General features: G+C 38.6%; 1 protein-coding gene across 4 annotated transcripts in view; it reads right to left on the bottom strand.

Moving 5' to 3' along the window:
• FAM168A (family with sequence similarity 168 member A) overlaps nucleotides 1-18833 on the bottom strand; it is a 213055-nt gene that overhangs the window by 66416 nt on the left and 127806 nt on the right. For all 4 annotated transcript variants that reach the window (XM_043906835.1, XM_043906826.1, XM_043906854.1 and 1 more), the window contains one exon: nucleotides 8180-8267. In XM_043906835.1, the coding sequence (XP_043762770.1) occupies nucleotides 8180-8249 (70 nt within the window). In that variant the 5' untranslated portion in view covers nucleotides 8250-8267. The remainder of the gene's footprint in view (nucleotides 1-8179; nucleotides 8268-18833) is intronic.

Raw genomic sequence — 18833 nt, forward strand, 5'->3', positions numbered from 1 at the left:
CAGACAAGATTTAATCCATTTGCTTTTTGTACTGACATCACACATAATGTATCAGAGGCAGACATACTGCTTGTGTTCCCTTTAAAACCCAGAGAGCACTTGCCTGACAGCCTGGTGGAGTGGGAAGAACAATTGGAATTATATTTAGAGTCCAGTAAATTTAAGCTCTAGTCTTAGCATTGCCACTTACAAGCGATAAAAACCTGTACACATTTATTGACCTTTCTTAGACTTTCATCTGTAAAATGAATATTTAATAAAAACTTCTACCTCATACAACTGTTATAGAGATTCAATGAAATTACAAATGGTAAAGTTGTAAAGTATTTTACTTCTTATCTATTATTACATGGGGTTCTGTGGACCCTTGTTTTCTTAAGCTTCAGAGAAAATCTGGCATTGGAGAGTTAAATTTTTTCTTCCAGTTGAGATATAATTGACATACAGCACTGTATAAGTTTAAGGTGTACAGAATAATATTTGACTTATATACATCATGATTATTATGATAAGTTTTGTGGACATCCATCATCTCATATATATACACAATTAAAGAAACAGGAAAAAATTTTTTTCTATCCTTTTTAAAATATATATATATTTATTTGACTGTGCTGATCTTAGTTTTGGCATGTGGGATCTCCCCTGACCAGGGATTGAACCTGGGTTCCCCGCATTGGGAGTGAGGAGTCTTAGCCACTGGACCACCAGCAAAGTCCCGAAAAAATATTTTTTATTTGTGATAGGATTTGTTCTCTTAGTAAACTGCATATATGACATACAGCAGTGTTAATTATACTTATCATGCTGTACATTATGTCCCTAGTACTTATTTATCTTATAACTGGAAGCTAATTTTGTTTTTAGAAGTCAAATCTGGCTTTGTTAGCAAAAAGGCTGAGATCCAAATTAAACCAGTCCATGCTGACTACACAGGTAATGCAAGAGTTTGAATATACCTCTTCCTTGCTGAGAAACTCAAAGGAATTGTTAGACTTCAACTATCACTGTTCTAAAAAAGAAAATTTGCTATAAACCAAATATGCAAGAGAAAAAGTTCCCTTTTGCTTTTTCTAAGGATCTCTGCAGTCTCTACATAACTCATAAAGAGAACCTATAAGCAGAAAAATTATAATCAAAGAAGAGCAAGGAAACAAAAATTTCGAGAAGTCAGGAGTGTCCAATGATACAGAGGTCAAATAGGATGAAGGCTTAACAACAGGGAGATTGTTAGTAACTACTATAGCAAGACAAGTTGATAAGAATTCTCCTTAGAGGCTATTCTTCAATCAAAGGTGGAAAAGTAACTAAGTGACCTGAGAAGTTTTTCTGAGCAGAGACCAGTTGTATTATCAGAAGGGGGTTTCATAGAGTAGTTTCAGGAATCAATCCATTTTCCTGGCTCATCTCAGATCTTAATCACTGTGGTTTCCAAGACACAGTCAAGTGTGCTATAGCAGTTAAAAGCTCTTGCTTTGTAATGCAGAAAACTGGGGCTTGGGGGCTCTGCCATGTATTATGACCTTGAGAAAACTGATCTTCAGTCACTTCATCTGGAAAATAAGGGCTATCTTCCCAGACTTGTTATAAGAAACAAATATGAGGGGGAAAAACCCATGAAAGTTATTTCCAAAGACCAAAATACAAATGTCAGTCTTAAAACCTCCACCAGGTGGTCCTTACAGAGGAGTAAAACGTGCAGGGCTGGGTCACTGCAAAGAAAGATTTTTTTTTAACTCTCAGATTATTTCATTGTATTTTCAGGCTATCAGCTTACTTATTAAGCTCCTCTAGATGACAAACTGCCACGTCAAATATAAATCTGAGGACTTCTCTGGTAGCCCAGAGGTTAAGATTCCATGCTTCCATTGCAGTGGGCGTGGGTTTGATCCCTGGTTGGGAAATTAAGATCCTACATGCCATGTAGCATAGCCAAAATAAATCAATTAAAAGACATTTTAAAAAAAAATGTTCTTCTTAAACTACTTTTTTTTTTTTTTTTAAGTAAAGAGAGCATTCTAGAGGGGGAAAAAAAACTGGCAGAAAATGCTAGTAAAGTCTCAACATACCAATTTCCTAGCTTTGCAACCTTGAAGGCCATGTCTTTTGTGGGGACGGGTAAATGACATATTGAACACGTCTGCTGTATATTGAAGCCAAGAAATTCATTTAGGGTTCAGCACAGGAGTGGGGATGGCTTGTGAGCTGGTGTGGCCCAGCAAAAGATGGGGAAATGGCCAGGAAAGGAGTCGTGAAGGAAGGTTTTCAAGGATAAAACCTTGGTTGTTCTTTGTGGTAGTGAGACAATGAATATACAGACCCAGGATAGGTAGACTTAGGTACCAGCCTAGCTTCAATACTTTCCTTAACAGTTCTTCATTGTCTCACCTATAAAATGATGAGTTAGTGTAAGGGGGTACATCTGTTCTCATACTTCAGAATTCTTTTCTAACTGGATTTTTGAAATTCTACTACACGTCAATGGTTGGACCCATTACATTTATTACTCCCAGCTGTCTTGTAAAGGTGGCATTCACAGTTCTTTTTCTTTTTTGCAAAGGATATACTGAAGCCCAGAAAGGTTAATAATTTATCTTATGTCATATAGTTTCTAAGTGGCAGAATCAGGTCTATAAATCTAAGTCACTAACTCCATATCCCATATTCTTTTCCCTATATGGTATACTCATTGCTGTGCACTGTGATAACCATTAACTGAGCATCAGTGATAAGCACGGTGCCAGAGGCTTTATAAACATTCTCATGGACCGGTGAACCAACCATCTATATAGATCATTATCGCATTTTACAGTTGAGGAAACTGAGCTTCAGAAAGGTTAAATAACTTGCTCAAGTTTGCACAGTTAATTAGTGGCAGAGCCTAGATTCTACTCCAGATCTGACAGAATCCAAAACCTGTCCTCTCCTCAGCACATATACCAGGCCTCTAGTGATACTTGGACACTCTCACCATTAGAACATTTTAAGAAAAGAAGAGAAAAAGGAAAAAAAAAAAAAAGAAAAGAAAAGTAGACAATGTTTAGATCCTAACTACACTTCAAACTTCTGGCAGAGAAACATTTCTGAGACCTTTCAGAAAAAGAAATGTCCCAGTCTGTAAAGAGCCCATTTTCATGGTCAATTCATGTAAAGCATATTCAAGTGTTCACTGTACTTACTATCTTTACTGTAAGTTGGAGCTACCACAACAAAATAACACAGACTGGGTGGTTTAAACAACAATTTCTTTCTCACAGTTCTGGAGGCTGAAAGTATGTGGATCAGGGTGCCAGCCTGGCTGAGTTCTAGTGAGGGCTCTCTCTTCCTGGCTTGCTAATAATGGCAGCCTTCTTGCTGTGTCCTACTGAGGCAGGAGAGAAATACCCTACCCCACCCCCACCACCAGGATAAAACAACTGGAAATTCATTCCCTATAGGCCAAAACTCCAGAACAAGAATAGCAGAACAATTAAGGGAGAAGGCTGGGCCCTGCCCAGATCATGTATTTCTTATTCTCGAAGTCAGAAGACCTCCCGGACTACACATGTGCAGAAAGGTTCCTTGGAGGTCAAAGAGGAATACTGTCAAGGAATGCGTGCACACAAATGGAAGGATCCTGAAATATACCAAATATGGACTGCGAACCAGGTGAAATTAAAATGACTGGCCAAAGGAAACCGGACGAAATGCTCCATAAAAGTAATTCAAACTGAGGGTGCAACTCAGCAAGTCAGGGAGTCTCCCTCTGAGTCTGCTCATGTGTCTATCCACACATACTGTACTCTTTTTCCTCTTAATAAGTACTTCACTTGCTTCACTACTTTCTGTCTTTGTGGAAAATCTTTTCTGCAAAGTCAAAGGGCCAGGGCCTTTGTCACTGACCACTGCCTAGTGGCTAGGATCTGGTACTTTTACCACTATGACCTGGCCTCAATCTCTGGCTGGAAACCAAAGCCCTGCTACTGGCTAGAAGACAGCTGTTTACTGGAATACACTATTGCTGTGATACTGTGATTTATAAAAAGCATATATTTAGTCTTCATCCCTGTTCCTGGCACAGGGTTCCTAAAAACCCGTGAAATTTTCCTAAAGAGCGATAAGGATGCCTTTTCTTGGGCGGGGGTCCATGCTATGCAGCATGCAAGATCTTACATCCCAAACAGGAGGAGAGGGACTGCAGGTTGAATCAATCTCCAATGGTCAATCATACCTATATACTGAAAGAAAGAAAGCAAAAGTCGCTCAGTCGTGTCTGACTTATCGCAACCCCGTGGACTATATATACAGTCCATGGAATTCTCCAGGCCAGAACACTGAAGTGGGTAGCCTTTCCCTTCTCCAGGGGATCTTCCCAACCCAGGTCTCCCACATGGCAGGCAAACTCTTTACCAGCTGAGCCACAAGGGAAGTCCAATAATACTGGAGTGGGTAGCCTATGCCTTCTCCAGCAGATCATCCTGACCCAGTAATCAAACCGGGGTCTCCTGCATTGCCAGTGGATTCTTTATCAACTGAGCTATCAAAAATCAAAAAGAACAAAGTTCAGAGAGCTTCTAGGTTGGTGTACATGTAGAGGTACGGGGAGAGTGGCGCCCTCTAGAGGATCCACATTCCTTTCTGTATTCACTGTCGTCTGCATCTCTTCCATCTGCCTGTTCCTGAGTTACATCCTTTTATAATAAACCAATAATCTAGTGAATAAACTGGTTTCCTAAGTTCTGTGAGCTGCTCTGGCAATTAATTGAACCCAGGGAGGGAGTTATAAGAACCTCAGATTTACAGCCAGTCAGTCAGAAGCACAGGTCACAACCCAGACTTGTGATTGGCATCTGAAATGAGGACAGTTTTATGGGACTGAGCTTTCAACCTGTGGACTCTGACATTATCTCCAAGTAGACAGTGTCAGAATTGAGTTGAACTGTGTCAGAATTGAGTTGAATTGCAGGACACCCTGCTGGTATCAGAGAACAGCTTGGTGTGGGGAAAGAATCCACACATTGGAATTGGTGTTAGAATTGTAACTGCAAAGCTGTATTTTATTTCCCTATTTCAGAGGGAATTTCAAATAAAGAATTTTTCCAACTTCTCTATTCCCTGTAGCCACCACCCTGTTACCTCTGAAGCAGACAGTACCACAATGGACTTGACTCTCCACTTAAACTGCCCCCACTCCGAGCCTACCCTAAACTGCTGTCAGGAGCTAGCTGCTTGCTCCTCAAACATGAGGTTCCCTACTCCTAGAAACTGAAAAGACAATCCTTTCCCCTAGCTTATCATTGGAAGCAGTGAAAGAAGCACATATTTGAAGACAAATCAGCTTGCTATAACAGAAAGCATTGTCACTTTGAAATCATAAAGACCTGAGTTCAAATCTCTCCTCACCCTTCAGAAGCTATATATATACTGGCCAAGTAATACAACATGAATTAAACTATCAGTTACTTTAACTTAAAAGAAGAGTACTATGGAGTTTATGATTAGTAAGATTATAATCAATGAAGTACCTAGTATGTACTTGCCAAATGGTAAGTAACACTCTTTACTATAACCATTATTTTTACTAACAATAATAGCAAATGTTTACTCTAATGCATTGTATTTGACATCTGTTTTACAGGTTACCTCACTTGGATCTTTATTTCTTGCAATTTAGAAGAAAAGATAACTTGAAAATCTGCCTACTCCATAACACCTAGAAAAGCTGGATAAAAAGTATAACAAACATTTTATGTTATATAACAAATATAGGCAGGCTTGAGATTTTAAGAAAGAGAAGAAATCTCTTGAGGTCAAAAAATGAAAAGGAAATTAAAAATCAGGAATTCTCAGAGTGAGCTGATATTGGGATGCTCTGCGAAGATTTTTTGGTCTAGGCAATCAAAGAGCCTGTTTTTCATAGCTATGGGGGAGGATGGGAGATGAGGCTCTGGGCCCTGGAGAAGTCAACAGCTGAAACTCAAGTTCCCCTGTATAAAGCTGGGAATTTAGAGAAGTCATCCATCAGTTTAAAAAAAAAAAAGTCTGAAAAGTAGAGAGAAAACTGGAAGCTTAGGTTAAAAAAGAAAGTTTCCTTAAGAACTGAAACCTTGGCCTATGCGAACTTTGAATGTATTCTACTTATACAGAGTTCATACCATCTGTGCAGTCTTAGAATCCCAGCAGAAAAATTAAAACATAGTTCCAGGCTGATGATAATCCTTGGTGATTAGTAGAAACAAAGACAATCCTCCCTCTCTCCCTGCAGAGTACTAATTATCTCATTTAATTCTCACAACTATCCTATGAAATAGTCTTATCCCAATTTACAAAAGAAATTCAAATTTAGGGCAGTTAAGTGATTTGTCCAAAGTCATCTAGTTATTATCTGAAAAAGCTGGGATTTGAACTCGCTTGTTGTTCATTCAGTTGAAACACTTTTATCAATATGTTATACTGCTAATCTTCTTTGTGCAAATCAATAGATAAATGCAACTGTTTCTTTCTCAGGTTTAGCAACTTAGTAAGAATGAAGGCAGCCAAGGATCACATGAAACCTTAAGGATTCCTTCCCACCCCCCCCCCCCCCCCCCCCCCCCCCCCCCCCGGCTCTGCCTACAAAAGCAGCTCGGTCCACTGTGGCAAAGGACTTAGGTTGCTGGAATATTCTGAACCAGGAAGAGAAAAAGCAACACGCTCCCTGAGCTAGTGGGGCACAGGATACCGCCAAATGGATCCTGGTTACTGATATTAACGGTATTAGAATAAACATACTATAGAAGCCCAAACAGAATATATTTACTATTGGAGTTAAGTAAGGATAATAAAGCTGTTGTGATAAACACAAACATGTGAAATTGAAAATTAATGATGACAGCTTAGTCACATCAGGCTCAATATATTCCTAAATATTATCTGGGTTGCAGAGCATTCAGAAAATTCTGATTCACAAGCATAAATAGCTGCAAATGTGTTAGCACACACTGATCATCTTGTGTGTATGCAGGTTTTATAAAAATAGTTCTAAATATTTTTCAAAAATCATATCAAATATTTGAGGATTTCTGAAGCCCCATACCCCACAATGTCCTAATAGAACAAAAATTTGGAACAACCAGACAAAAAGTTCTCAGAGATCCCTCTATTCTCAATCTAGGAGGCTACACAGCATACATAGTAAAGCGCAAACTTATAAAAAGGAACCAGTATGCTCCACACACCCTCTCTCCCTTCCACGGTGAAACTCTCTATCCTCCCATCTCCGATTCTGCTACGACAACCATTATTACTCTACTTTGTAAGCTCCATTTCCCATTTTCCCCCCTTTTCTACTCTTTAGTCCGGCTAATCTCAAGTAGCCTTGGATTTATTTTCATTATATTTTTTAAAGCTCATAATTTATATATATTTTCTCATTTACTTCCATCATGATACATCCTGCCCATTCTTAGTTATTTGTAAATAATAACCACTATTAAGTATTTACTTGGTACCACATACTATATGATGAGTGCCTCACACTGCTCATTTAATCCTTGTAGCAGCCCATGAAACATGGTAACACTATTGCTCTCATTTTATAATGAGAACACCTAGGCCCTGGAAGGTTACAAAACTTGCCCAAGGCCAGGTAAGGGAGAGAATCCCCCCTGGAAAAGTAGTGTCTGAGCTCAGAGAAGAGATGTTAAAGGATAGGGTGAAGCTGTCAGGAGACAATGGCATTCCAGACAGAGGGACAACATTCACAAAGGCAGTGCAATAGGAAACAGCGTGGTATGCAGTCAGGAAAGAGATCAGCCTTCAGAATTAGCAGACCTGGTTCAAACACCTAATTTTGTTTTGTGACTTCACTGCAACTATATTTTTCTCATCTGTGAAATGGTGATAATAAGCTTCACCATGTATAATTAAGATAAAAGTTAAACATGATATGTAAAAGTGCCCAGTACATGACTAGGCCTATGCTACTCAGTAATAAATAAATGTTACCTCCCTTCCTTTCCCCTAGCAGCAGTTCAATAATCCATGGTCTTAAGAACATCATTTTTATCTCCACTAAACTCCAGACATGTCTCCCTTCTACAAGTTTCCAAGCTTTACAAGGGCTTTTGGAGGTGTCGTATGCCAAAAGTCATGAGCACCTTATGTGGTAGGGTCCTTAACCACCACTTCTCAAACTCAGAGTCATCCTCAGACCACTCACCTGTGTAGGCCATGTTCTTCGGGTTGCCATAAGGAGCCCCAGGCTGCACCGGGCTATAAACAGGGTTCATTGTGGACAAGTGAGAATCCTACAGAAAAACAAACAAAAAACCAGCATCGATTATTGATTGTTCATTCTCCCTGACATCAGCTTCTGATCTATAATCTTCAAGTGACACAGAGAAGCAACGCAGTATAACAGAAGGAGGACTTAAAAAAGCCACTTGTTTGTACTTGGCCCTTTGCCAGACACTATTCCCACTATACACATGAAGATACCGAGAGGCAGAGAAGTGACACAATTAGCCTATGTCAGTTCCAGCCTTTTGATTCTCAGTTCAGTACTAGTCCCACTATCCCATAAATCAGCTACCATGAGCATACTGTTTGGCACTGGCCAAGTCTCTTCCCCTCTCTGGGCTTCAATGTCCTGACATAAAATCAATTACTTCAGGTTCTCTGCAGTCTTTTCTAATTTTAAGGATGCCTGTCTATGAGCTGGGAAAGGATGCACTTCTACTGCTCACCAGGGGAGCCCCAGCACCTGGTAATAAGCACACAGACTGCTGGAAGAAGAGCAGCAAGTGTGCTATCCACCCTTGCACTTACAGAAGACAAGATACTAGTTACTAGCAGTTTGGGGGGGAAATGGGAATTTATCGCCATTGACCATTTTAATGCAAACAAGGAAACACAGCCAAGGTCTCTTTCAAAATTTATTCAAGGGAAAGAAATAAACTTGGAAATTTGTGTGCAATAAGTATCACCTGCACAAGTGCTCTGTTAATTACCTTAATGAAGCACATTCTCCATTCTGATTAATGGAATATTAAGCTCTATTAGCCAGCCAATTTGTCCCACCTTGTTTAGGGAACCAACTCTGATACACAGCCCAACACATGTTTAAAGACGTGTCTCCAAATATATTACTTACACTTCATAAAAATCAAGCTATTTCCTCCTAACTAGGCTCACATGATAGAAAGGCAATTTTTTAGGTCATTAACTTCTTCCATAGCACCTCAGGATAGGAAACAAGTCAAATGCTGAAGACAAGCAGTTAAAGCCAACAGCTGGTTTGATAACAAGTGCTCTGAGATTAATTAGCCTGTCCAGGGTTGTGGAATGAGAGGTGGAGGAAAGATGGGTTCCCAAAGAGAGGAAGGTGGGCAAACAGGTAAAAAAGAAAATGCCATTGGTCAAATTCAGATAACAGAACTTTTTGAAATGTACCCAATGTGCAACCCTGGCAAATCACCCCAGGGCAATAGGCTAGATTAAACTATCACCAGTTGACAAACTGAAACTAGAAAACCTGATGAAAGTTATAGGAAATATACACATTCCGGCACAAATTAAGAAAAAAACATGCTTGCAGCCAGAGTTATCCAAGAATACTGCCAAGAACGTGTGTGTGTGCTCAGTTGTGTCCAAATCTTTGTGATACAGACTGTAGACCACCAGGCTTCTCCATCCATGGCATTTACCAGGTAAGAATGTTGGAGTGGGTTGCCATTTCCTTCTCCAGGGGATTTTCCCAACCCAGGGATCAAATCCACATCTCCTACATCAGCAAGCAGATTCTTTACCACTGCACCATCTGGAAAGTCCACAGTCAAGTACATTCTCTCTCTAAATATAAGCACTCTCCCGGCAAGGTGCTAAGAGAGTTCACAGATGTTAAAATACATTGCAAACTACAAAGTGGAATGCAGATGTAAATAATGATGGTAATAGCCTCAGATCTCTCTTCTACCCAACGGGTTCTCTGTTAAATAAGCCAGGGTAAGGAAGACTGCTAAGCAGCACAACGGGTCCTATAAATATCTGAGCACTCTCCTACTGAGAAGCTACTCTGTGTGGCTGATTGGACAAAGTTTGAAATTGTTCTTCATAACCAAAGAAACTCATCAGTTTTGAAACTGGTCTCCTGCTGCTCAAAAATGAGAGCCACAGCCTCAGAAGGAGACCATGCCTGAGTAGCACTCCACAACAGCGTGGACTCCAATCTCAACTAATGACTGGCAGAAATGAGACCTGCCAGGGGTTCAAAATGCGGAATAAGAATATGACAGGCAGACAGAGTTCCTGGCTTTCAAGGGAAGGTCAGCCTTTTACAACAGAATCCACACACTAGTAGTTTCAGGGACAGGCTAAAAATGAGTAGGAAGATCACAAGCTCTATTATCAGGCAGATTTAGGTTCAAATTCTGGAACTGCCACATACCAAATGTGGGACCACAGGCAAGTCCACTAACTTTCGTGCGCCTCAGTTCCCTCTAGACTCAAAATGGGAGAGAATAACACATACTTAACAGAGTTGTTGTAGGTATTTTTTTAAAGCTAGGTTTATTGAGGTACAATTTACATGTAGTAAAATTTACTCCTTTTAGGTATATAGTTCTATGAGCTCTGAAAAACGTATATAGTTGTACAAACCCCACCACAATTAGGATACAAAGTATTTTCACCATCCCCAAAAGTTCTCTATCTTTGGGGTCAATACCCTCCCCATAAATCCTAAACTGTGGCACTCTAATCTGTTTTCTGTTGTTGTTTTATATACTCAAATATCAACGTTTACTGTAAGAAGATGAAAAAAATGAGGCTGAGAAATAGCAAATGAACAGTCCGAGGTCACAAAGTAAGTAAAGGACCAGGTTAAGACTAGCACCCCAAATCAAAGACCTAAATGAGACCGCTAAAAAGATAAAACTCTTAGAAAAACGAAAAGATAGCAAAACCTTTATGACCTTGGATTTGGCAATGGTGTCTTTATTATGATACTTATAGCCCCTGAGAGACCCCACCGTGGGATTCAAATTCAAATCTACCTACTGGGTCCTTGCTGGACACACATAGGCAGTTAGGAGAAAATAAAGGCACTGACTGCCTGACTTCTATTCCTGCCAGCTATATAGGATATTAGCTGCCACATGCTATCAATCCAACCTGATTTCACTTTTTAAGTAAGATAAGTAGGATAAGTGCCTGAGGTGTAAGTCCCATCTAGCTCTCTCTCTAGAGCTGAGTATGGAGTTGACCCTGCTCCCTGGGGTTGAACCACAGTAAGTCTACATTACTTGTGTCAGCAAAGACAACTCTGCAATAGCTTCCCATCTTATTCAGGATAAAATCCAAAGTCTTTACACGCTTCAGACATGCCCAACTCTGCAACCCTATGGACTGTAGCCCACCAGGCTCCTCTGTCCATGTGATTCTCCACGCAAGAATACTGGAGTGGGTTGCCATGCCCCTCCTCCAGAATATCCAATTGGGATCCTCCCTACCCAGGGATCCACCCAGGGATCCTTCCCATGTCTCTTACATCTCCTGCATTGGCAGGCAGGTTCTTTACCACTAGCGCCACCTGGGAAGCCCCTATAAAGGTCTACGAGGCCTTATATGATCTGGTTTCACATGCCCAGCACTCTGGTTGCAACACTCCAATCACAATGACATTCTTGTTCCCTGAACACACATATATGCTTATGCCTCAGGGCCTTTGCACTTGCTCTTTCTCACACCTAAAATGACCTTCCCCAGATATTCAAATGACATACTCCCTCACTTCATTCAGATCTCTGCACAAATGTCACCTTGTCCAAAGTTAATTCCTTAGCCAACCTATCTAAAAATAACTCCTACTGTTATTCTCTGTCCCCAATTTGTTTTACTTTTCCTACTGACCCCAATCATTACCCAATATCCTTTCTTGTTTATCTGTTTATTCTTTCCCCCATTAGAGTTGTAAGTTCCATAAGAACAAGGATTCTGTTTATTTTTTTCTTGTATCCCCAATACCCCAAATATTACCTAGTATATAATGGTCACTAAATGCATAGTAGTTGAATACATAATGGACCATCCTTCATGCTTCCCTCAAAAAACAACTCTGGAATAGTTTCAAGGTGTTTGGCACTTCTTGGCATATTTCAGTCAACAACTTGGCTTCACATCTCTCCAGCATTTACTTCCAATGTTCAGAAAAGCCTCTACTGATAACTCATCTTAGGTAGTACAAGCAATGGTGAGCTGGGTGGCAGAATGATGACTAACAAAAACAGACAGAGGTGCTAAAGACTTCCCTCCTCGTGGAGCTGGACTTCATCCCCAGACTGTTTGACAAGTAGTCTGCTGCTGCTGCCCTCAAAAACACCTAAACAATCTCTTTCAAATCAATAGCAAAATCTACGAGCACAAAATGACAAGAAAAATTTCAGGGGTGAAGAGTGAACACTTACAAGTACCATATGCACAATAGGTTGCAGTGTTTAGTAGTTTACAAACTACCTATATGAGATTTTAAAGCTTATACAGATGGTCCCCAAATTATGAGAGTTCGGATAAGACTTTTCAACTTTACAATGGTACCAAAGTAATATGCATTCAGTAGGAACACCCTTTGAATTCTGAACTTCACTTTTCCTGGGCTAGTGTATGCAGCACAAAACTCTCTCATGACATTTGGCAGCAACAGCAACACACTACAGCTCCCAGTCAGTCAGTGGTAAACAACCAGTTTACACGTGCAACCGTTCTGTATCCATATAACCATTCTGTTTTTCACTTAAAATATAGTATTTAATAAATTATATGAGATATTCAACATTACAAAATAGGCTTTGTGTTAGATGATTTCGCTCAACTGTAGGCTATTGTGTTCTGAGCAGGTTTAAAGTGGGCTAGGCTAACCCACGATGTTTGGTAGGTTAGGTGCATTAAACGCATTTTCAACTTAAAATGGGTTTATTGGGATGTAACCTCATTGTAAGTTAAGGAAGATCTAGTTTACAATGAGATTTTAATCACTATCTCACTTGATCCTTTGAAGTAAGCAACACAAGGATTATTAATTTCATTTGACAGATAAAGAAATTAAAGCTTACAGGTTTAATGTATATTAGGATGGATACTGTAAAAAAAAAAAAAAAAGATATAGTGTCTGTCCAAAGGAGGCTATGGTCTAGTTAGGGAATTTTAAAAAGTTAAATAAAAATAAACATGCCAAAAATAATGGAACTTTTAAGTGCAGAGGTGGAACTTCTGGAATACCTAAATTGCTTAGCAAACCCTCTTCCCTAAAAGCAACAATAAAACTGAAGGAAACTGTCAAAAACAACTATTTGGGCCTCTGAAAATTAACCAAAGGCATACATCAAACTGAGAAATGTTTATATAAGAAGAATTACTGAACCATATCAAGAACAGTGAGAATCTGTGACATTTTAGGCTCAAGCTGCTCCGACCCTCTGCCCCCAACTCCCTGGAATAATTCCATCAGGCCAGGTCAGAAGGATGACTTGCCAGAGTGGAATGATTTAATTTGACGCTGAGTGTAGAAAATTTTCTCTGGATAGTGCCCAGTGTCAAAAACAACAGAGGGACAATCTGGGGAACAATAGTAAACTATCCAGGAAGGCCACTACCGCAGCTGGCTTAAGGTCGTAATACTAGTTAGGGCAGGCAACAGGCCTGCAGATAAGCCAGAAATTTTAAAGGGAGTTCTAGGGAACAAAAGATGAGACCCACTATGGGATCCCTGGTGATGTGTAAGGTTTCATACATGCTAACAAGAAACTGGAGCAGTTCTAGGTATCTATAGACCCAATGTGAATATAAGGCCTTGAACACACTGAAAGTAAAGGCTGGAGCAGAACTGCAAAAATTGCCTGAACTTTGAATGCATTCTCCCATCAACAAACAAATCCATCAACAAAGGGTGGAAAATTTCCTGGCCTAGGACTGAAGCCAGTCATTGTTGACCACTAATCTATGCTGACCCAGGGGTGACCTTCAGGAAGCCGAGTTTAAAAATTAAAACAATATTTTAAAAAATATGACCATAGGGACTTCCCTAGTGGTCCAGTGGCTTAGACTCCATGCTCCCAATGCAGGGGGCCTGGGTTTGATCCCTTGGTTAGGGAATTAGATCTCACATGCCACAACTAAGAGTTTGCATGCTGTTAAAGATCCTGATTGCTTTAACTAAAAGAACCCACATGCTACAAGGAAGACTGAAGATCTTAGACTGGCAACTAAGACCTAGCACAGTCAAATACATAAAGATTACGAAAGAAAGAAAGAAACTCCTTTCACAGAAACTTTCTTTAAATAAATATATGACCAGAATAAACTACTTGTATGTTAAATAAATAAATAAATGTTCATGGTTAAAAAAAGAGACATCAGCAGTCACACATACAAAGACAGGCACTATGAAGTATGCTGAGCATGTACTAAAGAAACCAAAAAAGAGGAGTTAAAAAAACAAATTCAACAGCCCTCCCATTCCTTAGTGGTGGAAGAATCTGAATCAAGAGTTGCTACCTTATATTATCTACAACATAGTTTTTCAACCAAAAAAATCAAAAAACATGCAAAGACACTGGGATGACCCATTTATGGGGGGGATAAAAGGAGACTATAGATGCTGTCTCCAAGGAGACTTAGATATTAGAATCAACAGGTAAATATTTCAAAGCACCTATTAGAAATTTCCCTTTTTTAAAATAAGGGAAACCATATTTAAAGAACTAAATGAAAGTAAGATGATAACTACTTATCAAATAGAGAATATCAATAAACAGAAATTATAAAAAGAACCAGATGAAAAATGTATTCTGAAATCAAACATTCAAGAGGACTCAAAATAAATCTGAGCTGAAAGAAGAAAGAGTCATCAAATTCAAAGACGGATGAATACAGATAATGCAATCTGAAAAACAAAATGAAAAAATGAAAAGTCAGAGACCTGTGGGAAACTATGGAATAAACCAACAAACAAGTAATGGGATTTCTAAAGAGAGGAAAGAAAGAGTAGAAAAAATATCTGAAGATATAATCACCAAAAGCTTCCCAAATTTGATTTTAAAAACAAACGTTACACTACACCCAAGACAGTGAACTCCAAGTGGGCTAAACACAAAAAGAGACACACTTGTACACATCATAGTAAAAACCATTGAAAGCCAAAGAGAAAATTTTGAAAGTGGCAAGAGAAAAAAACTTATGAGATGAAAGAGGACAACAATAAGATTAAGGTAAACAGCTCACTTCTCATTAGAAACAATGGAGGCCAGAGGCAGTGGAATAATAAATCAAATGCACTGAATGAAAAAAAGTTTACCAACCACAATCTGTGACACCAGTAAAACTATCATTCAAAATTATAGGCAAAAATAAAGACATTCCCAAATAACTAACAACTAAGATAATTTACCGATAGCAACCTCCCTTTCCAAAAACCCTAAAGACATACTAAAGCCTTCTGGCTGAAAGGAAATGGCATTACAGAGTAATTCAAATCCATGTGAAAAGAAAAAGAGCATCAGTAAAGGCTATTACATAGGTAAAAATAAAGATAGCATAAATATTTTTCTCTTAAAAGACAGTTATGTAAAACAATAACTTTAAAATTACATTACTGCATCTATGACATACAAAGATTTACTGTACAGAAAAACAACAGCCCAAAGTAAAAAGGAAAAATGGAGCTACATTGGAACAAAGTTTCTAAAGTTTACTGAAATAGTTAGTTTATAATGTGAAGTACTTGATTGTATATGTGTTTTTTTCTTCTTTTTTTTCTTTTGGCTACGCCATAGGCATGCAGAATCTTAGTTCCCTGATCAGGGATGAAACCTGTGCCCTCTGCATTGGCAGCACTGCCTTAACCACTGGACCACCAGGGAAGTCCCAGATTGTTTGCACATGAAGTAGATTATAATATGTATGTTATAATATGTAATGTGTAATAAAGATATATATTTAATCCCCAAAACAACCACTAAGAAAATAACTTCCAAAGTTTATTAATAACAATATCAATAAAAAAGAACAAACCACTGATACATATCATAGCATTAATTAACCTCAAAAATATTGTGCTAACTGAAAGAAGCCAGAACAAAAGACAGCATATTATGTGATTCCATTTATATGAAATGTTCAGAAAAGGCAAATCATGGGGCAGATAGATATTTGGTCACCTAGGACCTGAAGCAGAGGTTGACAGCTAATGAGAGCAAGAGATCTCTTTGGGGTAATTAAAAATGGTTTAAACTGGATTTTGGTGACAGTTGCACAACTGAGCAAATTTACTAAACAGCATTGAATAGCATACTTAAAATGGTTGAATTTTATCATATATATTATACCTCAATAAAGTTATTAAAATAACACAAATTTGTGATTCTTGACTCATCAAGGAAAAAATATAGAATTTTTTAATGCACTAAAAGGAATTAAGTCATTTAATTCAATATCCTCATTTATACACATGGACTGAAATCTCTTGGGACAAGGTCTGAGCAAAGTGTTACTAAGTCAGAGATAGCAGGACATAATTCCTGTCCCTGAGGTGTTTGTATGAGGGAGAAAAACACGAAAACTAACAATAGCAAAATTGTACTGTTATTACACAGAATACTAGAATTTAAAGAAAGAACAGTTTACTAAAGGGTGGCGGGGGGTGGTGAGAAAGATGTTCTGATTGCCACTAGATGGCAATATGCTCAGTTAAACGATTCTATTTCCCAGTCTCTCCTGTAGTTAAGTGAGGCTATGTGATTAGTTCTGCTCAATGAGCTATAACTGAAATATTGTATAGGACTTACACTTAAAGGGATCACTGTTAGTTGGAGGAGGTGTCTTTCCTTCTCCTCTTCCTCATACCTGTTATCTGGAATTAGGACATGATGACCGGAGCTCATCAACCTTTTCTGTGAAGTGACCTTGAGAATGGAAGTCTCAAACCAAGGATGACAGAAGAAACCTGGGTCCTTGATCATTTCAGCCCTGGACTACCTTTGTACTGTTTTATACGAGAAAATAAAACCTTATGTTTTAAACTATTGTTATTTTAGATTTATTATATGTAGCTGAACCTAATATTATTTAATTGAGGGGAGAGATATATAAGATTTCAAAAGAATATCGATCTATGTTTTGAAGGATGACAAGAATTCTACAGAGGGAGAAGGAGAAGGAAAGGTCATTTGTGAAATTATACAATGAGAGAGCAAGGCACATTCAAAGAACACTGTATACTTCTGAAAAGCTGTAACATAGAATTGCAGGGAAAACATGGCAGGAATATTCTCATCCTGTCCCCATTTCTCAATTGTGTCCTCTCAGCTCTTAGGAAGGATCTCAGAGAATTCTCTGGTGGTCCAGTGGTTAGGACTCCATGCTTTCACCGTCGAGGGTACAAGATCAATCCCTGGTGAGGGAACTGAGATCCCACAAGCTGTGTGGTGCAGTCCAAAAAAACCCCAAAAATCTCAGAAAGCCAGATTGGGCATGGCTACAGTCCATTTTATGATCCCAGGACTCTCTGAAACTTCTTTGTTATAAATACTTTTGACTATGATTTGTCTGCTCGATTCTTTTCTTCCTGCTACATTTTAAGCAACATAAGGTTAAAGGACCATATCTGTTTTATTCACCACTGAATTTCCAGTAAAGGGCTTGGTATAAAGCAAGGTGCTCAGTAAAGGTTTTCGACTAGATGAATGAATTAACTAGTGGGTAAGTTAAAAGAAAGCTTTTATTGGAATTCAACAGTTTAATAAGTTCTTACCAAATTTAGGAAAACTGTTTCGGTGTTAGTTCTCCTTAATTCTATACACAAGAAAGCCCATTTTTATCGTAGTTATCTATTTCTTTATACTGTCTGCCAAATGTAATCAGATTGCACATTATATTACTGCATTTCACAGTTGTGTACGTTATCATTTCGTCTCAGAAAATATTTCAATTTAAAGATGAAATGCAGGAGCACTCTTATTTCTAGGAATCTGCCACAAGGATCTCAATATCAAAAAGGCTTCCACAGATAACAGATCTTTCCATGTAAAAGGTTAATACCACCTCTTCTCTTACCTGTAAATGAAATGCAGAGATTCCTGATACCTAGAACAAAGTCAAGCACAAAGTATGTACTTTGAAAATATTTGCTGAATAAACACGGTTTCATAACCACATAATACAATGACTTTAAATTATCACACAACTCTAAAGCAAAATTATAATTTGCTGGAAATGGGTTGCTGTGGCCAGACTTACTATACCAAACTATAAAAAACAGTGATCAGGCATTTCTAGAGAGACTATGAATCAACAGTGCTCAGAGAGCCCCTCTTTAATGTTTACAAGAGGCTAGGTTTGCAATGCAAAAATATAAACCAAATTTTATCTTCTTAGATAAGGCCTGTGACACAGTAAAAAAAAATAGTGGCACTCCCTTTAAAAAGTACAAGTGCCATATTACCCATCACATTTAGGTGGAAAGAGACAGCCAGAAGAGGATTATGGTCACAACACCCAATAGCTTTACTGATTTTTATTTATTTATTTATTCTTATTTTATTTTATTTAGAAGAGAAAACTAAGGCACAGGTAAAGGACAAGACTACCCTAGAAATACATGGCAAGTCAGGGTTGTGGACAGGTGCCCTGAACAAAACCCAGATCTCCTGCCCTTAAACTGGAGACTTCCCATTGTATCACCTTGCTACCATCCTCTGGATAGACAGATAATCAAACAATTAGATGGAAAGACAAATGAACAAATAAGGCATATGACAATGCAGTTCCAGAAATGCCCTTCTGCCCTTTTGCTGGTCCTATATCTTTCTTGGCATTTTGGATCC

Source organism: Cervus elaphus, chromosome 1 (genome assembly GCF_910594005.1).
Source record: "Cervus elaphus chromosome 1, mCerEla1.1, whole genome shotgun sequence".
Classification (NCBI taxonomy): Eukaryota; Metazoa; Chordata; class Mammalia; order Artiodactyla; family Cervidae; genus Cervus; species Cervus elaphus.